Here is a 22,075-nt window from a genome sequence, read left to right as displayed (position 1 = left end):
TATCATCTGAGGGTGCGGAATCTGCAAGCACGATAAGTGTCATGAGAGCAAAGTCAAGGAAGTTGCCGGTCTCGACCTGAGGCACGCAGCCTCTCTTACACGGCGGCATGCATGGCGGAGTGCCCCCTGACGGGCCTGCATAATTTCGATAGCCAGACGCCGATGGCGGCATCACACGGCGATAAACGCCTGTGAAATGGCTCAATCCGGTGACCCCGGGCGGAGACATCTCCTCCTGTGCCTCCATCCTACGCCTGTTGTGCGACATGGGGCCAATCATGGCGTTGGGGCTGAAGCGAGGCTGAGTTGCTGGTATCATGCGACCATCCGGCGACTGATGGTGGCCACAGATAGTCTTAGTGAGTATACCTTAGAGTTACCTACGACTGATACCTCTTGCCGAACCATCAACCAGCAACTCCAACGCCATATTCATAGTTTGGATACTACCGCCTAATCTCATCATGGCAGTCGAAGAGGAGAAAAGGGTCGACGGCGGGGTGAAGAAGTTGAGTCAGTTTAGCAAAAATGATGTTCTCATTGCACTTATGGGAATCACCGGTTCTGGCAAAAGCACTTTTATCTCGCTTTTGTCCGAGGATTTCGTCCAAATTGGTCACGAACTGAGCTCGTGTAGGTTTGTTACTATCATCTCCGTGGACTCGCATACTGAACAATTTCAGGCACTGCCGATGTTGAGGTCCATTCTTTCATCTACAAGAACACTCGACGAGTATATTTGATCGATACCCCTGGCTTCGATGACACCCACAGAACAGGTATGAAAGTTGCCAGCACATTTCAGACGAGTCTTGCTTACAATCTCAGATACCGATGTCCTCAAACAGCTTGCTTTCTGGTTGGGCGAGGCCTACAAGACTACCGTCCAGCTCAGCGGAATCATCTACCTTCATCGCATTACCGATGACCGCATGAGCGGCTCGAGCCTCAGGAACTTGATGATGTTCAAAAAGCTCTGCGGCGAAGATGCCATGAAACATGTCTCGCTCGTCACGAACTTCTGGTCCAACCTTAACACGCCCACTCTGACCTACGACACCGGCGTGGCAAGGGAGACAGAGTTGACGACGCGCAGGGACTGGTGGGGCCTCATGCAGGAGCGAGGAAGCACCGTCGTGCGTCACGACGGGACCAAAGAGTGCGCTCTGGCCATCGTCGAGCGTCTCATCGAGCGTCGGGCTCAAGAGGGCCCTGTCACCCTCGACATCCAGAAGGAAATGATCGACGATAAGAAATCTCTCGAAGACACTGCGGCCGGTCAGGAAGTCGAGAAGGAACTCTCGCTCGCCAAGAAGAAGTTCGAGGAGCAGATCTCCGATTTGCAATCGTCGTACGACGAGGCTTTGAAGGAACGGGACTTGCAACTCGCCGAGGTCTTGCAACAGCAACGCGACGACCTTGAGAAAAAGCTGCAGAGAGCTGGCGAGGCACAAGAGAACCTCAAGATCACTTTCGAGAAGCTCTGCGAAGAGAAGACTGCCGAGTACGCAAAGATGGTGCAGGCGCTGGAGGAGGGGGATCGTCAGAGAATGGCCGAGCACCTTGCCCGACAGGTCGAGTTGAACCGTCAACAAGAAGAGCAAGAGAAAAAGGAACAACAGCTCGAAGAGCAACTTCAAAAGGAGCGAGAGATGTTCAAGCGCCAAGGACAAGAGGCTGAAGAGCGCATGCAAGAGTTCTTGAAGGAACAAAAGACGACGGAAGCTGAACGCGCTAAACAGGATAAAGAAAAGTTGGACAGGATGCAACAACAGATGGAGGAGCGGTTTGCTTTCGAGAGACAGCAACAGCAGCAGCACGCACAGGCCATCCAGGCTCAGATGATGCAGTTACATCAGACCCCACCGGGCAAAAAGGAGTCATCGTTGATGCCGCTGATCAGCCTGTTTGCCGGTGTGGCCACTTCGGGTATTGGTCTGCTGACCTTGAATCCGACGGCGGTTCTCTCCGGCATTGGGACGGCTTTAGATAGTCTGTCCGGTGGAGGAGGTCAGTGACGGAAATCTGATGACTACTGTTTTGGACAATCACATACTTCTTTGATGATGCAATTGACCGGTACTATCTGCATGTATGCGGTGAAAGTGAATCTTGGCGCGTGCCATTTCGTGTAGTCCACCTACCTGCTTCACTGATTCTATAACGATCAACAACGTAGCTCGATATGCCATTGCCTGATCCATTTCACTGTACAACACTTTCACTGTCCAACACCGCACTATATAAACACTCCCCGCAACAACGGCGAACAACAACCACGACACCACAAACACGACCTTCGCCGATCCGATCTCCTCACCCACCAAACCAACCACACAAACAACAACAAAGAACCCCCACCACCAAAATGCAGCCCCTCTCCTTCATCAAACCCCTAAAATCCACCCTCGAAGTCGAGCGCAAATTCCTCCCCACCGCCCTCCTGCAGCAATACATCTCATCCTCCTCCTCCAGCCCCAAATCCAAATCGAACTCCCCCGCGCAAGCCATCACCCTCCCACGCACCACCCTAACCCGCCAACCGCGCAAGCTCATCACGGACAAGTACTTCGACCGCGCCTCCCAGCTCCAGCGCCGCGGCATCTGGGTCCGCTGGCGCAAGACTGAGCCCGCGGACGACAACAGCAGCGCCTCACAATCCCAAGGCGTCTGGGAAGCCAAGATCAAGCAGAGCGGCGACTATGTCGCCTCGCAGTCCGTCGAGGTACAGGGCCGGGAAGCGGTGGAGAGCGTGCTGAGCGAGGCGGGCGTGGGCGAGTCGGTGTTCGACCTCAAGTTCCAGATGGGGTTTGTGGCGGAGCGGGCGAGCTGGGGGGTCGAGCGGGAGGAGGGAGGGGAGATGACGCTGGTGTTAGATACGATCACGACTGCGTTGGAGGGGAGGGATGGCGAGAGGCCGGTGTATTTCTTCCATCGGGTTGGGGAGCTGGAGCTTGAGGCGGTTGTGACGACTGAGCTGGGAGCGGAGGGCGGTGCTATTGACAGCGCTGGGTTGATCGCCAAGCACAGGGTCGACCGCGAGGTGGCTGGTGCGAAGATGTCTGAGGAGCTAAGTGCTTTCATGGCTGACCGCCCGGAAATCTTCGCTAGCGAGGGCTCGCCGGTGGGCAAGCTGTCGGCGTATCTTCAGTACCACAAGGAGAACGACGCAAGGAAGTGGAAGGCGAATGAGGGTGGCAGAGTCGCTAACATGTCCGAGGAGAGGTGGGAGAGGGAGTACAACGGCAAGTGACGAATGATCAGGTCCACCTAGAGTGGACAGTCATAGGAGGGATACCTCGAGGATGGTATGACGGCAAGGCGACGTTGTGAATGACCACAGTTGGGAGGAAGTCTTGTTGGGCGTTTGTAGACTATAGAAAGAATTTACTGCCGAACAAGATCAGTGCTGTATCAGAAATGTTCTATTTCTGAATATCTTCCAATGCTAATCTCGCAATGCTCAAATCTCTGTCAAGATAGATGAATCTCAACTCTAACATGCTCAGATCAAAATCCGACAGCCCTCATAAGTCCATAGCCAACCGTAACAATAATGCCATACGCGACAACACTCGCAGGGATACCTCTAGTGATGAAGTGCCTGACCTGCAGATACCTCTGGCCCGTCTGCGGGTCTTCCATCATGATGGCGGTCATATTGGGGAAGCCAGATGTGGGCAGGCCCATGGCAGCGGAGGCCATCAGGACGCTGGCCATGACCAGCAAGTTGGGGTGGGGCTCCGCCATTCCGGCGCCGACCTGCTGGACCAGAGGGAGGACGATGAGAGCGGCGACGGTGTGCGAGATGAACGTCGCGACGACGCCGATGAGACCGGCGAAGACGCACATGACAGCGTACAGCGAAAGGTGCGAGACGCGGTCCGTGATTGCCGTGGCGATGGTGTGCAGGAGGCCGGAGGAGTTGACGGCCTTGCCAAGGGCGAGGCCACCAGCGGCGAGAATGATGATAGTCCAGAGGAAGTTGTTGAAGTCTTCTTTAGTGAGAATGCCGGTGCCGAAAAAGAGAACAATTGGAATGATGGCCACAACGCCCATGTCGCCGAAGATACCTTCAAGCTGGTGGCTGACGCACCACAGAACGATGGTGAGCAAAGTCACGACTGTGATAAACCATTGAATTCCAGTAAAGCGGTCTTTCATGGGCCTGATGGGAACGATGGTGGTGTTGCGACCTGGACGGAAAGTGACCAGCAGCAGAATCCAGATAAGGATAATGGAAACAATGCAGACAGGGAGGGCAATGAAGAACCAGATGCCCCAGCCTGGTGCAGGGTTCATATTCTGAAGCGCGATCAAGTTTTGCGGAGACGCGATGGGGGAGGCGGCACCGCCGATGTTGCTGGCGAGAGCGATGCCCAGGAGAAGAGCTTTTGTCATGTCTGAGTCGGACGGCAGGTTGCGAAGGATGGGCTAGAGCAGGTTAGTGATGTACGATGGAGCTGGGGAAGAATCGACTTACTTGAATGATGCTGAAGCAAAGGACTGGTGCTGCAACATTGCTGATCCACATACTCGCAAACATTGCCACGCCCATACAGGTGAGGAGCACAGTCCGCGGTTTAGTACCCGCTTTGCTCAAAGTGAAGGTGGCCATCATCTTCGCAATGTTGTACTTGCTTAGTGCAGCGGCAATTGTAAAGCCACCAAGCAGAAGCATGATTACCGGGGTCCACATAGCAGCGAAGATGTAGGAGGCGGCAGCTTTCGACGTCAAACGAGCATGAGGCTTGTCATCTTGACGCACGACTTGGAGGACAACTACCAAGAACGGGACTAGGAGAGATGTCACGAATAGCGGAATAGCCTAATCACAGTCAGTGTCAAAGTCTTCGTAGGAATGGAGGTAAGTTGGCATACCTCGGTCGCCCACAGCAAGCTCACGAATATAACCAAAGCAAGGCAATTTTGCTGCTCTGGCTGTTCCATGATGGGTACCGCCAGCAATACGGCAAAAACCGCCACGGTCATGACCAAAACCCAAAAGGTCCCATTGAAGAGGAACTTGGGGCAGACATAGCGACCCACCGGAGTTTGCACCTCTTTAGTGGCACTCTCCTCGCTGTCGCCTTGCAGGCGCGCCTTGTTCGGGTCGCTGTCCTGTCCGAGCATTGTTCCCCGAATACCAAGGTTTGCAGCCTGGGCCTTTCGCTCAATGCCAATCATCTCTCTCCAGACCGTGTTGCGCTCCCAAACGACATGTTCGCGAAGGTGCAGGCGGAGCTCTCGCCGGGCAAGTTCCAGGTCGCCACGTGTGACAACGTCGGCATATGCCTTCTCAACCCGCGCGAGGTTCTCACCCAGACGATCCATGGTAGAGGGCAGGAAAGGATACGCTGGCTTCACGTTCGTCTTGATCCATTTCGACTTGAGATCCCTGTCCAGAGTCTTGTCGTACTTCTTCAGCACCTTGTTGAAACCTGTCTCGTTGAGCTGAATAAACGAGCGAAGTTCGCAAACACTGACGTAGAGGTTGATAGTCCGCTTTTTGAGGGTAATGCCCTCGTCGTACAACGCTTGGAGGGCATCGTCCCCGAAGTCATTGAAAGCAGTGCTAGGTCTACGCCTCAGATCGGTCGAGCTCCTGTTATCGGAAATATCACCGGGAGCGCTGAGAGCATCCCTGCTCCTCTTCGAAGAAGGACCGTCTATCACAGAACGAGTTCTGCGCAGAGCAGAGTGTTCGTTTGTATCGTCTTCGCTGTCGTATTCCTCGGGGATTGCAGCTTCCCTACTGCTCAATGCCGAGCCACGTCTCTTCTTCGAGAAAGTGAAGCTGCGGAAAAGACTCTGCTGCCGTGCTTTTGTCCAAGCGCTCTGCTTTCTCGCACCGGTCTCCCCAACCGCCTCACCGTCGTGTTCGGCCTCGAACTCCTCCTCGTCCTGTAGCAGGGCATCGATCTCGCCGAAAATCTCAAGCTCCTTCAGCTGGTAGAAGGAGCAGATCTTCTCCAGCTCCTCGTCCAGCTTGCGCGCAAACAGGGTGTCCGGATCTTTCCAGCTCGCGGTGCCCTCGAGCAGCGGACTTGACTCGGCATCATGGGGGGCGCCGTCCGGGTGTCCCTGCTGGTTGATCTGCTTCTCGAGCTGGTAGATCAGCTTCTTCAGGTTGGAGTAGCTGATGTAATTCGAGGACCAGTCCGGGACGGCATTGAACTGGATGCTGTGGGAAAACTTCATGTCGGCCTCGAGAAGGGCACAGAGTTTGTGCCTGCGCCGGAGTCGGGCTTCGGTCTCGGGCTGGAGGGTGTTTGCGGTGCGCGCGCTGCGGGAGTAATAATTGCGTGGTGGGAGCGCGGGCGGCGGGAGTTCGGCAAGCTCGATGTCTTCCACGGACGATCTATAGAGGCGTCGGGAGTCCAGCTTGACGCCTGCCCGGCTCACCTGTCGCCGGGAGGAGGAGAGGCACACGACACGGCCGGCGAGGCAGGCGGAGGGTCACAAGGCAACGACAATGTATTGTCGACTCTGCTGTGCGTCCGGCACGTCGAGGGCGTGGTCGCAAGTGGCGTTATGATTGGTGGTGGTGCTGGGCGGTATGCGCACTGCTGGACGGTGCAGCGCGTGATGGTCGGTCGGCCAGCCTGAGGCCAAAGCCCGCAGCAGCCAGCAGCAGCCAGCAGCCAAGAGCCGCCCAGTCTGCCGGCGGAGGCATCGCGACATCCACGACTCAGCCGTGTGTGAGGTGAGAGTATCACAGTCCTTGCATGCTATAAGACCGCGTAGTAAGTCAACACCGAGCGCAGCGCATGATACATGATACCTGTGTCCCATCACGAGAGCCCGACTCCGTACTCTCGCTCGGACTTGCATTCCCCGTGATCTCCCCACGGCCGCCTATGCCGGCGTGCTGCGTCCGACTTCGCAGCGTGTCGGAGAGCCATGATACGACTTTGGATCCTACAACAGGCTGACTGTCCGCTGTAACCATACGTTCGTGACTCAATCAAGTTCCTTACTCATTGCACAGTCTGATCGATTTGATTCATTTCCCGACTTGAAACTCCCAACCAATTCCCAGCTACGAGCTCCGTCTCCCAATATTGCTACAACACATTGATCGTCTGATCGACAACGTTATACATACAACAGAACAACTCAAAAGAGCTCCCAAGCCCCTTTCAATTCGATCAAGCTCTGGAACAATGGCAGCCCCAACACAAGAATCGACCAAACACCACGTGTCCCCCTCGGACGCCACCACCTTCGTCCAATCCGTCCTCGAAGGCAACGGCGTCTCAAAAGAGCACTCCGCCATCGTCGCCAAATGCCTCGTAGCAGCCGACCTTCGCGGCGTCGACACGCACGGCATCAACCGCATCCCGTCCTACATGGCCCGCATCCGCCAGGGCGTCCTGGACGCCAAAGCCCAACCGACGCTCACCGAAACGACGCCCGTCATCGGCCAGGTCGACGCGCACAACTCGTTCGGCTTCGTCGCGGCGCACATGGGCATGCAGAAGGCGTGCGAGATGGCGCGGGTCTACGGCATAGGCATGGTCAGCGTCAAGCACAGCAACCACTTCGGCATGTCGGCGTGGCTGGTGCAGCAGGCTTTGGACGAGGGCATGATGAGTCTTGTCTTTACGAACTCCAGCCCAGCGCTGCCTGTTTGGGGCGGCAAGGAGAAGCTCATGGGAGTCTCGCCGTTGGCGTGTGGTGCGCCGGGCGGGGAGAAGCCGCCGTTCATTCTGGACATGGCGCCCTCTGTGGCGGCGCGGGGCAAGATCTATAAGGCTCTGCGGAGGGGTGAGAAGATCCCGGGCGACTGGGCGCTTGATGCCGAAGGAAAGCAGACAGATGACCCGGCTGAGGCGCTGAAGGGTGTCATGCTGCCTATGGGAGGGCCGAAAGGCAGCGCGCTGTCTGTGATGATGGATGTCTTCTCCGGCGTGCTCTCGGGCAGTGCCTTCGCAGGACATGTCACGAACCCATACGACCCTTCGAAGCCGGCGGACGTAGGTCACTTCCTCATCGCTCTCAAACCGGACCTGTTCATGAGCATGGACGAGTTCAAGGAACGCATGGACTACTTGTATCAGAGAGTCGTCTCCTGCGACAAGATGGCGGGCGTCGACCGGATCTACTTCCCCGGAGAAATCGAGCAGATAGCCGAGCAGACCAGGAAGAGTGATGGAATTCCTTACGTCGACGCCGAGATTAAAGCTCTCAACGGGGAAGCGGACAAGGTCGGGGCCGAGCACATTAGAGTCATGTCGGGGAGGTGAAAGAAAAAGCACGCTACGGGATTCAACACGCAACTTCGGCGATTGTCTTCTTAGAGTTTATGCACGAAGCTGCTGGCTTGATGCAGAAGGCAAGTGCCGGATCTCCTTGTGCCTGTCGGTCATGACTACCCCGGAGCCCCTGCCAAATCTCTACCGCCATCACACATTTCGCATGCCTTTGCATATGCATTGCAGCAGTGCGCAGTCCAGAATATTCCCCGACGCTTTGAGCAGAAATTCGACGGTCTGCCACCAATACAACGGTGCGGAAAATAGCCTAATGTATTTCCTCGTCCGACTCTTCGAAAAAGACAATGATTCAGTGCCAGGAGCCCCACGCAATATCTGGTCAGACCTTTCTCCGTGTGGGGTTTACTAAGGCTACCTCGCTTCGCGAGCAGTGCCCTGACACGGATCTTCTCCGAGGCTCTTGCTCCTCAGAACGGGGCATATCACAGTAGTTGTGGATACACCACGGAAGTGCCGAGCCCTGCATCTTTGGGTGTCTCGGTTGGACTTGAACCCATTGTTCTTTTCTGGGGCTTTGGTGAATGTACTCGACCCCAACGCACAATCATGCAGATGCGAGGGCTTTCTTCGGTCGATGGAGCATTGGAACTCTTCCCTGAAACATGACAATCTGTCATGTTCGGCGCTCAACCAGCCTCGCTACCTGAGCGCCGGCTTCACACACACCGGATATCTCCACACGGACAAGGGTATCCGACCGCGGAATACGATGACTGAGGAAGGTAAACCCAGCGGATGCCCCAGAGCGGCACGGTTGGAGCAGGTGAGGCGTGGAGAAAATGAAGGCGAGTCAGTCAGTGTGGAGGAAGCCTCTGCCGGTCTGACACTAGCGAGGCGAGCTTGTCAAGTTCGAGCCATCGCGTTCTCGTCGGACAAAGGAAGCGTCCGCGTATCCGGCCAATTGCCACTCGGACGTTGACCGAGTGGGAGCGGTAGTGTACGATAGCGCGCGCAGGCGTCCAGCCAAGTTGCTGGCGGGCCCGCCTCCACTGGCACCTCCAAACCCCGCCAGGCTTGTCGCAAGCTTGTTCAAACGCCGATCCGACCGCTCAACCACTGACCGTCCCCGCTTACCACAGACTTTCAGCATCCTCGACTTGGCTTTGCTTGGCCTTCGCGTGAACACGGCGTGGCAGTTCTCGCGCACCCGTGCCATTCTCTAGCAGCCTGAACACCACGTTACGGCGCACTGGCGCCGTGCCACGAGCGCGCACAAACCCTACTCCGCGTCGGTCTTCTCCGCCCCGCGCGGGCGAGCATGGAGCACTGGGGGAGAGTGGGCGAGTGGGTTCGTGGTGTGGAGCAGCGTGCACGATGTTTGGGGCTGCCCTTGGTTCGAGGTCTGCCAGCGAGGCCCATCGATGCACGCCGGCTGCTGTGCGACGGCGACTTTAAAGACAGGCTCGTCTGCCCTCCGTCCACATCGCTTGAGCCCTTTCTCATCACTCTCGCTGACCTTTGAAGCCGGTCTTCTTGGTTGTACCTTTGTACTTGATCGCCTTGGCTTGTCTTGACCACAGCTAAGCTACACCACCAAGCGGCCAAGATGTTGGCGGTGCTTTTCAACAAGAACAAGCTCGGCGAAGACACGCCGCACGCTGTCTTGAACTGGCGCCTCTGGTATGGCGTTTTTGGTAAGAGCCACGTCTTGTCAAATAAATATCGATGTTGTTCTGACGCTTGTTACAGTCTTCGGTCTCATGGGCGCCGCCCGTGGGCTTGACGAGGGTCTGATCGGCACCAGCGCTGAGCAGCCCAGTTTCCAGGAGACCTTTGGCCTGGACGATGCATCTGGAAAGAGCGAGGCAGAGAAGGCAGCCCTTCTGGGCAACATCACCGGCATGGTTCAGATGGGCTCCATCCTCGGCGCCCTCATCGCCTTCTTCCTGACGGACAAGATTGGTCGCCTTTGGGCCACACGCGAGCTTTGCTTCCTGTGGGTCTTGGGTATCACCATCTTCCTCGCTGCAGCCTCGAACGGATCTATTGGTGAGAACATCCTGTACACGAACGTCAATACGAGAGCTCGAAATCTGACCGAACATCTGTAGGCATGGTTTACGCTGGCCGCTTCATTGCAGGTGTCGGCATTGGACAGACGACCGTCGTCGCCCCAACCTACCTTGCCGAGACCGCACCTCGCACCGTCCGTGGATTCTGCGTCTGCATGTTCTCCGGCGCCGTCTACCTTGGTATCATGCTCGCATACTTCGGCAGCTACGGCAGCAACCTCCACATTTCCGAGAAGACTCAGATGCAATGGGTCGTCCCCAACCTCATGCACATCTACTTCGCTGCCATCATCTTCTTCGCCAGCTTCCTCGCTATCGAGTCTCCCCGTTGGCTGATCAAGGTCGGAAAGCACGAGAAAGCTGCCGCCAACCTTTCCAAGCTCCGCAACCTGGATGTCCACCACTGGTACGTCCAGAGTGAGATCATCGACATCAACGACCAGCTCAACCGCGAGCGTGAAGCGACCAAGGGTACCACCTGGTTTGGTCCGATCCGCGAGTTGTTGTCCGACAAGGGCAACCTCTACCGCATGCAGCTCTCTGTCATGTCGCAGCTCCTCTCGCAGTGGTCCGGCGCCTCCTCTATTACGATCTACGCCGCCAAGTACTTCGCTATGATGGGCACCAGCGGCGAGAAGGAGAAGCTGTTCGCGACCGCCATTTTTGGTGTCGTGAAATTCGTCTCGGCTATGCTTTGCGCATTCTTCCTCATCGATTGGCTTGGTCGCAAGCGTTCGCTCATGATCGGTATCACCTGCCAGCTGATTGCTATGCTTTACATGGCCATCTTCCTCCTGCTGGACACTGGCGTTGGTGATGAAGGATACACTCCCACGGGAGCGGTTAAGCATGCCGCTATGGGTGCCATTGTCATGATATAGTAAGTGCTCGTCGACCGCTCTGCCACTTCTAGCGTTCTTGCTAACACTCAATGTGTAGCATCTCTGGCTTCGGATGGGCATTGGGATGGAACTCTATTCAGGTAAGCATTCTTGTCATCCTACTAGGTCGAAATCACTGCTGACACGTTCATCAGTACCTCATAAACTCCGAGATCTACCCTCTCAGACTCCGTGCCCTCGGTGGCTCGTTCGCTATGACTTTCCACTTCGCGAACCGTAAGCTTGCCCCTGCACTTAATCACACACGTCCTAAGCGCATCCTAACAAACTCCCAGAATACGGTAACTCGAAGGCCGTTCCGAGCATGTTCATCTCCATGACAAATGGAGGCACGATGGCGTTCTTTGTCGGTATTACTGCCATCGGCCTGGTCTGGGTGTACTTCTTCCTCCCCGAGCTGGCCAACAAGAGTCTCGAGTCTATCGACGCGGTCTTTGCTCTTCCGTGGTACCAGATCGGCAGGCGTGGCAAGGAGCTCACGCAGAACGTCGGCGGTATGGCGGAGAACTACAACTCGGAGAAGGACAAGATGGACATGGTCGAGAACGTGGCGGAGGTGCAGCCCGAGAGGAGGGTTTAAGCACGCCCGAGCCGCGCGGGACGATACCAGACGAGATTATGAAACTACGCAATGACACCTTCTTTCGCTTCACCCTTGGCCAAGCCCGAGAAGCCCTTATGGCCAATGCTCGCTATGCAGTGACTGAACTCGAGCTCGCAACCAAGCCCGTCGTCACAGCCAACCGAACCCCCGTCTCTCTAACCTCAATGCCCACTCTCCCCAAGCGCACTCCCCGGCCCCCGCCGACTCATACACACCAACCCCGCATCCTGCCCATGAACATCCTCCATCCCCAGCACCTTCCCATAATACGCCTCCCCCACCCCCTCGCTAGCCATCAACATCGCCCTCCTCAGAAACGGCATCCCATCCAAAACCTCGCCACAGCACCTCACAAGCCACGCCCCCAGCCCCGCCGCGCGGTGCTCCGAAGCAATGTAGACATCGCTCAGGTACGCGAACGACACGTGGTCCGTCGCGAAGCGCGCGAGCCCGATCTGCTGCCACTTCTCGCCCATGGGATCCCGCTGTTCGAGCGTGGGCGACGGCGTGCGCGGCGACGAGGGCTCCGCGGGGCGGTGCTTGTACAGGCCGAGGGTGAGGGAGTGCTGCAGCATGAGGGCGAGGGTGTCTGCGGGCAGGGGCTTGGCCCAGTACATGTCTTTGTGGGCGAAGGAGGCATTGATGAAGGCGTGGTCGAGCTTGGCGGGGGAGGTGGAGATTAGGTAGGGTGTGGTGGCGATTTGGAGGTGCCATTCTTGGGGTCGGGGGGTCATGGTTGGGACTGGGCTTGGTGGGCTAGAAGTGATGGGATTCTTGGGCAGTTCTCTAAAACTTGGCTGATGTTCTTTGATTTATAACGTGTATCGTTAAACAGCGAGGATGTGTCACATTGCTTGGCTGGGGTTATCATCGAGGCGGAATGCCCGCATGTCGCGATGATCGAGTGGTGGGGGATCGGCTGGGTGACTAACACTCGGAAGCCACCCTCGCATACGACTGCCATCTTCGTCCAGAAGAAAACTGTATTTTGACCACAATGAAAGGTGCATTGGACATCCAAATCTTGATGATAAATAAATGTCTATACATATGTAATATTACGATCGATACAATGCGAAAAATCAAGCCGCATGTTTCTTGCATGCCGAACAAATTGACGCGTACCCACGCGATCATGGCAGCTTCCATCTCGCCATGCTCCGCCGTCTCTGCCATCTCGCATAGCAGCGGCGCACGATCCGGACGAATAAAAGAAACCCAACGAACGATCCAGCGCCCCATATGAGCACACTTGCAGATGTTCTCGCGCCGGTCTGCCTCTGGTGGCCATAAATATAACCCCTCTTGTACGCATCGCTGACGCCATGCTCGCAAGTATGGCCGTTGCCGTCAAGCGCAGTGACACGCAAGTATCGTGCTCTCCGTCGATCCTTGGGAATTTCTATCTTCGTCTCGAAGCCAGCCTTCTTCACGACGTTTGCAGCGAGCCATCGGTCTTCCTCGCCCCCGTCGGATGTCTGGAGGACCCATTCGGCAACCCCAGTCGCGCCGTTCCAGCTGACGTAGACATTTGCGCCGTCGACAGCAACGTCGGGCGACACATGGGGTCGGCCAACCCAATCCCTGAACTTCAGCGCGCGGTAGCTTTGCACGTCGCCCTTCTCCCAGCTGCTCCGGGCTCCAAAGTGTACATCGCAGAGAAGGGTGCCGTTGCTGCTGTATTCCGAGATGATAGCGTTGATGCCGTGACCGAGTAGTATGTGAGGATCTTTGCCTGGTTCTGTGGTAACGAGCTGCATCGATCCCTGTGACGAAGCACGTCCAGTCTCGGGATTCGAGTACTCTTGGATCAGACGGACCGTATATGCTGGATTGGAGCCATTGATAGCAGCGGCCTTGTCCGCATCGAGCTTGCTGAGAGTCGTAGCGGACTTTGAGTCTTGTTTGCTGTATATATCGCGAGCCCGTTTCGAGGCTGGAGCGGCGGGGGTAGGATACGTGATCTCCAGCAATATTCCCCGAGCGCTTTCTGGTCCGAACTGATAATGCCAATCTTCAGCAGCATTATCAAAGAGGGTCAATAGTCTCGTAGTCACGCCCTCCTTTGCCGCTGGTGGCGTGTAGATCTCTGGAAAAGCATCTGGCGATACAAAACGAGCATCGTGTTGCCACGCGAAGTTAAGCGCTGTCTCAGCTGACAAGTCCATGAACCTATTGTTTTTGCCACCAAGCGTCCAGATGACCTCCTTCGTCGACCCAGAAATGTAATAGATGGCATGGCTGTATCGAGCGCTGATCAAGTAGTTGCCGAGATGGTCTTTGTCGACAGAGTTGAAGTGAAACGGATCATATGGGTGCTCGGGGGTTCCGTCGGCTCGATCGATGACACCGTGGTAACTCTCTGCGATATCCAAATGCTCCGAAGCTCGCCATTCGAATACTACTTCCTTTGAGGCGATGGCAACTTCCTGTATAAGGCAGTCCCACATGACCTGATTCCATACATCGTCAAACTCGCGTCCAGCAGGCCTGACGTCGAAACGGATTGGCTCGAACACAACGATGAGTGCAGTCCCTTGGGGCGTGAGGATAAATTCGTGCAGATCTGCAGAGCGTCCATTGTCACTCCCTATTTGATGAATTTCATCATATGCTGGATTGATCTTGCAAAAGTCAGCGGCCAAAAACATTGACATACTGACGCATAGGATATATTTCGTGATGCATTTGCTGCCAGAATAATACATTGCACGATCTGATAGGCTGAGAGACCTACCATATGAAATTGGCCACTGCCATGCCCACGAATGCGATCGTCTCCGAGCCAGAAGGTCAGAAACTTTTCCCCCAGATACTCCTGCACCATGAGGTCGTACGCCTGACCGCCGAATTCATTGTCGAAGTGCTGGGCCCAGACGAGTTCGCCGCGGTAATCAAAGATCATCGGGCCGGGGTTCGGTACTTTCCATCCCTTCGGCGTGATGAAATAGAAGTCGTTGTGAGTGAAACATTCCGAGGTCCAGTTGAGAAAATTGAAGCGCGGGACCTTCGTTTTTGTCGAGAAGAAATTCTGTACAGGATACTGGCCATAGGCACCGGAATCGAGTGCCTGATCATATTGCGGGTCGAAGAGAAGTTCTGCTGGCAGGGGTGTGAATTCATCCTGGGCTACACATGCCGAGATGTGGATGAGCAGCGCGGCGAAGATCCGGAAGAGATTCATGCCACCGCGGGTGGGCAAGCGATGACTCGAGACTGCGAGACACACGCAAGCACGCTGTATCGCATCTGACAATGGACGATGAAGGAAACCGGCCGCTCAATGGGATCATGACGGCGAGACGCAAACATTGATCTCAGGAGTTTCGGTCCGGTTACCTTGCTGGCACGTGACCGCGCGTCATGGCCCTAAATTTATACTCGCGCTGTGCCGGACGTCCGCGATGCTTCGCCACGCCACTCCGCGACCCGTCACCTCTCGTCGTCAATGAACAAACCTTAGCCAGCGCCTGCATCTCACACCGAACCACCATCGCGCATCCTACAGTATGGGGAAACACAAGATCCCTCGGCAGCAGCCTGCCGACCAAGAGGTCTCTAGGCCGGTATATACGCGTTACCCTAGTTCCGAACCGCAGCAGCGCCGCGAACGGGCAATAAAGTATCAGAACGAGGCGCTAGACCACATGGTCAACCTCAAACTCCCACCACAAACGGCTGCCATAGCGCCTGCTGTCGCCGAGAACTGCTTAATTTGCAACACGCGCGCGAAACGGAAACGAATGACACTTCTTGAAAACGCGCCGTGGGTTGATTCGCCGGAGGTAGAGGCATCTAATAAAGCCTCTCGTGAACGCGCTGCCTGCAAATCCTCAGGCAAGCGTGGCGACGCTTCGACAACAGAGCTGGTCGACTTGACCGGGGATGAGCCCCCAAGCAAAGCTCCCCGTCACAAAAAGGCGAAAGGTGATCTTGAGAAGTCCTACGACGCATCGCAGACCCCGGCAGAGAAGGGTAAGGGAAGCCACGCAGGCAGGGACGCCGGCAAGCAAAGAGGGAAGCCAAAGCAAGCAAAAGACGGTGAAAGGCGTCTGCGCAGATGGCGCAGTCACCCACCAAGCACTTATCTTGAGGTGCGCGATCGCGCCTTGACCCAGCGTATGTTTGCCTTGGACCGCCAACGCTCCTGTTCTGACGCAGAACATCCCATCGAGACAGTCAGCCTGGCTGGCACCACCGGCAACGTGTATACCATTACCATCGACAAGGTTCCGTCGTGCGACTGCCCTCATGCCAAGAAAGGCAATCAATGTAAGCACATCGCTTACGTCCTTAGTCGCGTGCTGCGCGCACCTCAGCATCTCGAATATCAGCTCGCTTTCATTTCTTCCGAGCTTAGGGAGATCTTCGAAAACGCACCTCCGCTTCCTTCGGAGACGGCCGAAAATGCTGTCAAGGACGGAAATCGCAAGCCCATTGAAGGTGATTGTCCTATCTGCTGCGTCGACTTCGAGCCCGACAATCGTGAGGAAATCGTATATTGCAAAGCTTCTTGTGGCAACAACATCCACAAGGAATGCTTTAGCCAGTGGGCGGCCACGAAGCGCGGCCAGAATGTCACTTGCCCTTTCTGCCGTGCCCCATGGCAGGGCGACGAGGAACAGTTGAAGCAAGTGGCAAAATCCGGCGCGAAGAATTCGGAAGGATATGTCAACGTGGCAAGCCAGCTTGGGCTGTCTGGTCGTCGTGACTACTCTACTTACCATGCTCATTGGGTCAGAGGGCAGGTGAGGAGAGGCCGAATCTCATGGGATGAAGACGGCGTGATGGATCATGAATATTAATGACCACCTGGGATTATGAGACTACGACACTGAAATGACGGGAAAAGGGGTAACAGCACAACATGATTTCCGTATCGAGCAGTCGCAGCGACAGAAAAGGACCGATTCGAGCTCTTTTATTCTCGGTCATCAATTCATGATATCGTTCAAGCGTAGCAACGTCCATCCCAGATCCTGCATCGAGATCCCTCCAAACCCTACGCCTCACACCACCATCTACTAATTCCCCTTCCACAAACTCCCCCCACTCTCCCTCTCCACCTCCGCCTCCCCTTCAACCAACCTCATCGTTTCCTCGAGCACGCAAAAGTCCCTCTCAAGCATCTCCGCCCAATTCTGCACGTCCCCAAACCCCTTCAAATCCTTCACCGCCTTATCAACTTCCCGCTCGAGCTTCGCACTCTCCTTCGCAAGCGCCTTGCTCGACTGCTCGAGTTGCGCCTGCTGCTTGTCGAGTGCCGCGGCGTTGCTGTGCAAGTCCGTGGCGCGGGACTGCAAAGCGCTGCTGTACGAGTGGCCGGCGGAGTTGAGGGAGGCGAGCACGGCGGCGCGGGCCTCGGCTTGTGCGCGTGTGGGTTTGGGGGTTGGTGGGGTCGTTGAGGCGGAGGAAGACGGGACGGCGGTCGTGGAGGTTGTGGATGCTGAGTCCGAGAGCATTGTGGGCGTTTGCTCGGCGGGTTTTGGCTGGTTTGAGGTCGGCTGTTTGGTACTGTAGGTCGGATGAGCGCCGCGAGTTTCAGAATGCTTCGAATTCAAGCAAGGATATACGAATGGTACAATTTGGCTATAAATGAGGCACTCAAAAATGTGAGGGCTGCGAGACGTGTCGAGCGGACACAAGTCGTCGATTCGTCAGGTGAGGGGACCTCATGCAGCTCCTTTCATGCAGCTACCGGGCCACATCGAATGCATACGGTCACGCGGAGGATCTGACGTGGCGAAGAAGTGTACCTGCAGTAGCTGACTCTCTAGCGGCGTTGTCAGTCTCGGCACTTTGGACATCTGTGTACAAAATTGTTCTTGGAACCCGAGGTGTAAAGCTGATAGATCATAAAGTGAAACAGTGCTAGGGTGTTACCTCGCATTCCACGCGGCCATACGCAGGGCCAGAACGACTCCATGAGCATGGCACGCGCCCACCACATGCGCTGAGGAACTGAAGGAGGAAAAGGCGCACTGAGAAATATTCTTTTACTGACGTTCAAAACCTTGCAACATAACATCGCTCGCAATGCTCTACGAAAACTCATCTATATTGCTGACTCCGCATTGCATAAAGTCCTTAAGCCTTGGTTGCTCTGCCGATAGCGATCAAGCGCTTGACACCGACCTGTCATTTGTTGTTAGCAAAGTGCTGTGATATGTCGCAGTGATGAATTCAACTTACCATCCAAAGTGTGCCCTCCGTATCCAGCTTGGCGCTCTGCATCTCGGTGAACAGTGCCTGCGCACGATCCCACTCCTTGCCCGCAACAGCTTGGCTGATCTCGACCATTTGCTGGACAGTGTCGGGCTTGAGAAGCTCCTCATTGTTGAGGTGGTCGAACAAGATGTTGATGCGCTTGTCCATGTCGTCGACTTGGGGCTTGAACGCCTGCGGGGCCACGGATTTGATGCGGGCGACTTCAGGCGAGAGCAGGTCAACGATAGGCTGAGCGTTGGCAGGGATGTGAGATCGGTCGCCACGAGGGTATTTCGTCTTAGCTGCCGGCGTGGTCGCGCGCTCCATCTGAGGTGGAGGAGTGGGCTGGACTGGGGGCGGCGCCTGCGCCATGGGTGGAGGACCGCCTCTGGGAGGACCTTGAGGAGGAGGCCCAACCGGCGTCTGGGCAGCTCTAGGTGGACCCTGGGGCGGCGGGCCTGTCCTCTGCGGAGGCGGACCGGTTGGAGGTGGTGCCGCAACAGCGGGCGGTTGACCGTATGGAGCCTGGGGCTGGCCTTGCGGCGCGTAAGGGCTGGGACCTCCCTGGGCTGCATATGGGTTAGGTGCAACCTGGCGAGGAGCTTGCATGTTAGGGGCCGGAGAGGGTGCAGAGCCTGGTGCCGGGGCATAACGGTTTGAAGGCGCAGCGGAAGACACGGCAGGCGGTGGCTGGAACGGCGAGGCACCGCGCTGGACAGGTGGACCGGTGGGTGTAGGCAAGGTGGAGTTCGCTGCAGGTGGCGGAGGCGCGTAAGCATTCGCTGCAGCAGATGTCGGCCTTTGAATGGGGGGCTGGACGGGTGGAGACAACACCCTGGGCGGCATCTCTCCTGCCTTAGGGGGTGGAGGAAGAGGCGGCGTGGGCTTGTTGAAATGCGGGCCTCCAGGGGGCGGAGGGGACATCATTGACTGCGCAGCATTGGGGAACGGTGAGGCGATGGGTTGCTGGGCAGGTGTACCACGGCGAGGTGTAGGGTCACGGGGTTTAATGAAGTTGTCGGGCATGTCATTCCAGTTGGTCATGCTTTTCGCAGCAGATGGTGGAGGTCCGGATGGCGAGGTTGTCCCTGCGCGAGGTGGCGGCGGCAAAGGAGCTTGCTGTTGGGGAGCCTGATAGCCACCCCCATAAGGCGCATATGGGCCGGGCGCCGCGTTGGGGGGCTGATAGCCTGAGGGAGTGTAGCTGTTTGCAGCCGGTGCATAGGGACCACGTTGAGCAGGCGCTGCAGGAGCTGCCGGAGCCGCGGGAGTGACACCTACAGGTGCGTAAGGGGATGCTGTTCCCAGGGGAGTGGCATTGGTGGCCTGGTTGATGAGAGGAGCAGCAGCTTGGAACTGAGGCGCGACAGACACCGGACGTGCGCCTGCGCGCTGAGTTGTCGCCGCAGGCTGCCTTGCATTGGCGGTCGCCTTGCGTGTTGCTTGCTTCAGACGAGTCTGCGCGCTCTCAGCGCCCTCGAATTGTGCGGGAAGGAGGCTGATGTAACGCTCTGCACTGACCAGTTGCCCATGAGCGGCAAGGATATCAGCATACTCGACATACAGCCTGTACAAGGGTGCAAGCTTCCAGTCGGCAGTGGCTGACTTGTCTGCGTCCTCGAAGTTGGTGACCTGTCTGAAGACAGACACCTTCTCGACGAACTCCTGGAGGGCCTTTGCGTGAACAGCAAAGTCATTCTCGCTCTCAGAAGCCTCAAGCGCAGACTTCTCATGCTCCTGCAATTCTTGCACCCAGTTGATGACAACCTTCTCGAGCTTAGAGCCAGCCAGGTAACAGAACGAAGCGTCGCGGCGGAAGGCCTTGACGCTGTCATCACGCTGGTAGGCCTCCTCGAGGCGATCACCAAGGGCTTCGCAAAGGTCTGAGAACTCAGAGTTGTCGGCGTATGTACATAGCGTCGCCATCACATCCTTCCAGTCCTTGAGATCTGCGTTGTGCACAACGTCCCACAGATTCTTGCCAACAATGCTGGCCAGAAGACGAAGGTAGTTCGGGCCTTTGGACTGCTTCTTGAGGTATGCGGTTTGAGCCTTGTCAATGCAGCTCTGACCTCCACACACGGCGATCATGAAGGCGTCTGACATGCGGTCCTCCTTCAAGCAAATGTCAAGAGCAGCCTCGAATTTGCCTAGCATGAGTGCTTGAGTAATGCCCTTGTCAGCTTCAGACTCTTCGCCGGTGTGAATAGAGAAGGGGTTGTTGGTTTTTGTGCCCTTGGTGGCTGCGAGATCGGAGAGGAAGTTATCACTGTCACCGGCGCTTCCAAAGAAGTCATCGTCGTCCTTGTCGCCATTAGTGGTCGGCTTGTCAGCATCACCGTTGACGGCGAGCTTCTCAGTCTCTTTTGCAAGCGCGTCATCGGTCTCGTCAGCAAAGCCCAGGTACTCGCGCAGCTTCTTGCGTGACTTTCCAGTGTTGAGAGTCTCAATCACCTGCCAGTCGGCCTTCTCCTCATCCGTCTTCGCATCCTGTATCTTCGACTCGCAGATGCCATTCAAGTCGCCCGACAACAACTTCTCCTCAAACTTGGTTGTGCTGTCGCCAATGCCCGACTCCACAGCAAATGTCTCAATGCTGACCTTGCTCTTCCTCGACGCATCGGTGCTGAGCTTCACAAGCTTGCCGCCAAAGCCGAAACACACACTGCTGGGCCTTGCGGTCCACTTTGGCGCTTTTGGAATTGAGAAAGTGATACCCTGCGGCTGTGTTTGAGCCTTTGCAAAGAAGTCTGAGTCGTCGAGCGCCTGGTTCGCAGCAGCCTGGTCCTCTGGCTTCGAGTTGGTGCTCTGGATTGAAGCAATGAGAATCTTGCCGTCGAAAGACGCGCTCGCGACGATGCTGGGGTTGTGCGGGTTCCATCGAGTTTCAAACGCCCAGTTCGAGCCTGCTGCAAAGTCTCCGTACTTCTCGCCGGTCCTCGAGTTCCAGCAGATTGTCCTGTTGTCCTTGCCGCAGGAAAGCAGAAGCTCCGGATCTTGTCGGCACCAGTTCAGTCCGAGCACACCCAGCTCGTGGCCTTGCAGCGTCCTCTCCGGTGCACTGCTGTTACGCAGGCTCCAGAGGTAAATCAAAGGTTCTTGGTCGCTGGGTGTCGCAGTAGCAAGCTTGGTCGATTCTTCGGGATCCCAAGCGACTGCGCTCACCGCTTTGCGACCTTGGTTGTTCAAGGTCAAGATATCCTTCTTCTGCTTCACGTCCCATACTGTGACAAAGCCTCCGCTGCTGCCAGTAGCCAGAATGTGCGCGGTCTTTTCTTGCTTGTTCCAGTCCAAACACTCGATGTCGTCCGCCCTCGCAGCCGTGCCGCCCAGCCTAAACGGGTTGGCCATGTTGTTCAGGTCGTAAATGAAGATCTCGCCCTTAGCGCCCGCAGATGCGAGGAGGTTGTGTCGGTAGGAGTTCCATTGCAGCGCCTTAACCGCGCCGCTGTGCTTGCTGGTCCGCGAGATCAACGCCTCGCCGCTGCCTGACCGCAGCTTCTCGGCGTCCCATACGTCAACGGAGCCATTCTCAAGAGCGCCAGCAATGGCACCCAACGGGTATTCGTCGGTCGGCTCGCTCCAGGCGATATCGTTGAAACCGGCGTCGGTGGTCAGGCTGCCTACAGGCGTGAGCTCGGCATCGGCGTCGAGACGGTCGAGGCCCAGATCCCACAGCTCGAGCTTCGTTTCACTGGAGAAGTCGTCGCTCAGGGCACCGGTACGAGTGCCAGTGACAATCAATGGGGCACCGCTGCCGGGCGACCAGGCGAAGACCGCCGTCCGCGAAATCTCCCTTAAGCGGACCATGGTCGTCAGGCTGTTGTTTGGGAGATGGGTCGGAAGAGGAAAGTGCCGTTCAAGGCGAGGACATGCAGAGAGGGAGGGTAGACCAAGAGTAAACGAAGATTAGGCGAGGACTTAGATCGAGGCAGGAAGGAGAAAAGTAATCAGTCGATGGTGACGTTGTAAAGCCGGTACAGCCTCCTGCCTCCTGTCTGAGCCGGAGTCGTCCCTTTCCCCAAAGCTACGTAGTAACTTCGACGTCGCTCTTGGCAGCAGCGCGCGCAA

The 22,075-nt window shown here is 56.4% G+C and overlaps 10 protein-coding genes across 10 annotated transcripts; 5 read left to right on the top strand and 5 right to left on the bottom strand.

Moving 5' to 3' along the window:
* The first annotated feature begins 56 nt into the window (after positions 1 to 56).
* On the top strand, positions 57 to 2,125 carry WHR41_00394 (uncharacterized protein). The gene is made up of 3 exons (XM_069369000.1): positions 57 to 633; positions 684 to 779; positions 829 to 2,125. Exons 1-3 carry the CDS (start codon positions 465 to 467, stop codon positions 2,016 to 2,018), a joined length of 1,455 nt encoding a protein of 484 aa, XP_069234069.1. The 5' UTR covers positions 57 to 464; the 3' UTR covers positions 2,019 to 2,125.
* Positions 2,126 to 2,368: 243 nt separating this feature from the next.
* On the top strand, positions 2,369 to 3,253 carry WHR41_00393 (uncharacterized protein; the record flags this gene model as incomplete). Its single annotated transcript, XM_069368999.1, has 1 exon — positions 2,369 to 3,253. The coding sequence occupies one exon, from the start codon at positions 2,369 to 2,371 to the stop codon at positions 3,251 to 3,253; it is 885 nt and encodes a 294-aa protein (XP_069234064.1).
* A 154-nt stretch (positions 3,254 to 3,407) lies between these two features.
* WHR41_00392 (uncharacterized protein) lies at positions 3,408 to 6,757 on the bottom strand. Its single transcript, XM_069368998.1, has 3 exons — positions 4,882 to 6,757; positions 4,484 to 4,828; positions 3,408 to 4,434 (listed from the first exon to the last, which is right to left on the bottom strand). The coding sequence occupies exons 1-3, from the start codon at positions 6,199 to 6,201 to the stop codon at positions 3,511 to 3,513; spliced, it is 2,589 nt and encodes an 862-aa protein (XP_069234063.1). The 5' UTR covers positions 6,202 to 6,757; the 3' UTR covers positions 3,408 to 3,510.
* A 409-nt stretch (positions 6,758 to 7,166) lies between these two features.
* WHR41_00391 (uncharacterized protein) lies at positions 7,167 to 8,249 on the top strand (the record flags this gene model as incomplete). The annotated part of the gene is made up of 1 exon (XM_069368997.1): positions 7,167 to 8,249. The coding sequence occupies one exon, from the start codon at positions 7,167 to 7,169 to the stop codon at positions 8,247 to 8,249; it is 1,083 nt and encodes a 360-aa protein (XP_069234066.1).
* Positions 8,250 to 9,559: 1,310 nt separating this feature from the next.
* WHR41_00390 (uncharacterized protein) lies at positions 9,560 to 11,845 on the top strand. Its single transcript, XM_069368996.1, has 6 exons — positions 9,560 to 9,913; positions 9,969 to 10,268; positions 10,331 to 11,171; positions 11,231 to 11,273; positions 11,328 to 11,409; positions 11,469 to 11,845. Exons 1-6 carry the CDS (start codon positions 9,826 to 9,828, stop codon positions 11,771 to 11,773), a joined length of 1,659 nt encoding a protein of 552 aa, XP_069234065.1. The 5' UTR covers positions 9,560 to 9,825; the 3' UTR covers positions 11,774 to 11,845.
* Positions 11,846 to 11,958: 113 nt separating this feature from the next.
* Positions 11,959 to 12,531, bottom strand: WHR41_00389 (uncharacterized protein; the record flags this gene model as incomplete). The annotated part of the gene is made up of 1 exon (XM_069368995.1): positions 11,959 to 12,531. The coding sequence occupies one exon, from the start codon at positions 12,529 to 12,531 to the stop codon at positions 11,959 to 11,961; it is 573 nt and encodes a 190-aa protein (XP_069234302.1).
* Positions 12,532 to 12,806: 275 nt separating this feature from the next.
* On the bottom strand, positions 12,807 to 15,082 carry WHR41_00388 (uncharacterized protein). Its single transcript, XM_069368994.1, has 2 exons — positions 14,535 to 15,082; positions 12,807 to 14,421 (listed from the first exon to the last, which is right to left on the bottom strand). Exons 1-2 carry the CDS (start codon positions 14,979 to 14,981, stop codon positions 12,931 to 12,933), a joined length of 1,938 nt encoding a protein of 645 aa, XP_069234303.1. The 5' UTR covers positions 14,982 to 15,082; the 3' UTR covers positions 12,807 to 12,930.
* A 224-nt stretch (positions 15,083 to 15,306) lies between these two features.
* Positions 15,307 to 16,602, top strand: WHR41_00387 (uncharacterized protein; the record flags this gene model as incomplete). The annotated part of the gene is made up of 1 exon (XM_069368993.1): positions 15,307 to 16,602. The coding sequence occupies one exon, from the start codon at positions 15,307 to 15,309 to the stop codon at positions 16,600 to 16,602; it is 1,296 nt and encodes a 431-aa protein (XP_069234296.1).
* A 219-nt stretch (positions 16,603 to 16,821) lies between these two features.
* On the bottom strand, positions 16,822 to 17,259 carry WHR41_00386 (uncharacterized protein; the record flags this gene model as incomplete). The annotated part of the gene is made up of 1 exon (XM_069368992.1): positions 16,822 to 17,259. The coding sequence occupies one exon, from the start codon at positions 17,257 to 17,259 to the stop codon at positions 16,822 to 16,824; it is 438 nt and encodes a 145-aa protein (XP_069234297.1).
* Positions 17,260 to 17,680: 421 nt separating this feature from the next.
* Positions 17,681 to 21,991, bottom strand: WHR41_00385 (uncharacterized protein). Its single transcript, XM_069368991.1, has 2 exons — positions 17,990 to 21,991; positions 17,681 to 17,932 (listed from the first exon to the last, which is right to left on the bottom strand). Exons 1-2 carry the CDS (start codon positions 21,812 to 21,814, stop codon positions 17,885 to 17,887), a joined length of 3,873 nt encoding a protein of 1,290 aa, XP_069234294.1. The 5' UTR covers positions 21,815 to 21,991; the 3' UTR covers positions 17,681 to 17,884.
* Between the last annotated feature and the right edge of the window lie 84 nt (positions 21,992 to 22,075).

Source organism: Cladosporium halotolerans (genome assembly GCF_011745625.1).
Source record: "Cladosporium halotolerans strain TM138-S3 chromosome Unknown Sca1, whole genome shotgun sequence".
Taxonomy (NCBI): Eukaryota; Fungi; Ascomycota; class Dothideomycetes; order Cladosporiales; family Cladosporiaceae; genus Cladosporium; species Cladosporium halotolerans.
This window is presented reverse-complemented; position numbering and strand designations above follow the sequence as displayed.

What these genes read in the sequence shown, in the direction of transcription:
- WHR41_00394 (XM_069369000.1), top strand. Translation starts at nt 465, where the DNA reads ATGGCAGTCGAAGAGGAGAAAAGGGTCGACGGCGGGGTGAAGAAGTTG. An exon ending in TGGTCACGAACTGAGCTCGT is followed by an intron (nt 634 to 683) that starts GTAGGTTTGTTA and finishes GAACAATTTCAG; the next exon opens with GCACTGCCGATGTTGAGGTC. An exon ending in CGATGACACCCACAGAACAG is followed by an intron (nt 780 to 828) that starts GTATGAAAGTTG and finishes TTACAATCTCAG; the next exon opens with ATACCGATGTCCTCAAACAG.
- WHR41_00392 (XM_069368998.1), bottom strand. Translation starts at nt 6,201, where the DNA reads ATGAAGTTTTCCCACAGCATCCAGTTCAATGCCGTCCCGGACTGGTCC. An exon ending in GCTTGCTGTGGGCGACCGAG is followed by an intron (nt 4,829 to 4,881) that starts GTATGCCAACTT and finishes GACTGTGATTAG; the next exon opens with GCTATTCCGCTATTCGTGAC. An exon ending in TTTGCTTCAGCATCATTCAA is followed by an intron (nt 4,435 to 4,483) that starts GTAAGTCGATTC and finishes AACCTGCTCTAG; the next exon opens with CCCATCCTTCGCAACCTGCC.
- WHR41_00390 (XM_069368996.1), top strand. Translation starts at nt 9,826, where the DNA reads ATGTTGGCGGTGCTTTTCAACAAGAACAAGCTCGGCGAAGACACGCCG. An exon ending in TGGGATGGAACTCTATTCAG is followed by an intron (nt 11,274 to 11,327) that starts GTAAGCATTCTT and finishes CACGTTCATCAG; the next exon opens with TACCTCATAAACTCCGAGAT. An exon ending in GACTTTCCACTTCGCGAACC is followed by an intron (nt 11,410 to 11,468) that starts GTAAGCTTGCCC and finishes ACAAACTCCCAG; the next exon opens with AATACGGTAACTCGAAGGCC.
- WHR41_00388 (XM_069368994.1), bottom strand. Translation starts at nt 14,981, where the DNA reads ATGAATCTCTTCCGGATCTTCGCCGCGCTGCTCATCCACATCTCGGCA. An exon ending in GCAGTGGCCAATTTCATATG is followed by an intron (nt 14,422 to 14,534) that starts GTAGGTCTCTCA and finishes GACTTTTGCAAG; the next exon opens with ATCAATCCAGCATATGATGA.
- WHR41_00385 (XM_069368991.1), bottom strand. Translation starts at nt 21,814, where the DNA reads ATGGTCCGCTTAAGGGAGATTTCGCGGACGGCGGTCTTCGCCTGGTCG. An exon ending in CGGAGGGCACACTTTGGATG is followed by an intron (nt 17,933 to 17,989) that starts GTAAGTTGAATT and finishes AACAAATGACAG; the next exon opens with GTCGGTGTCAAGCGCTTGAT.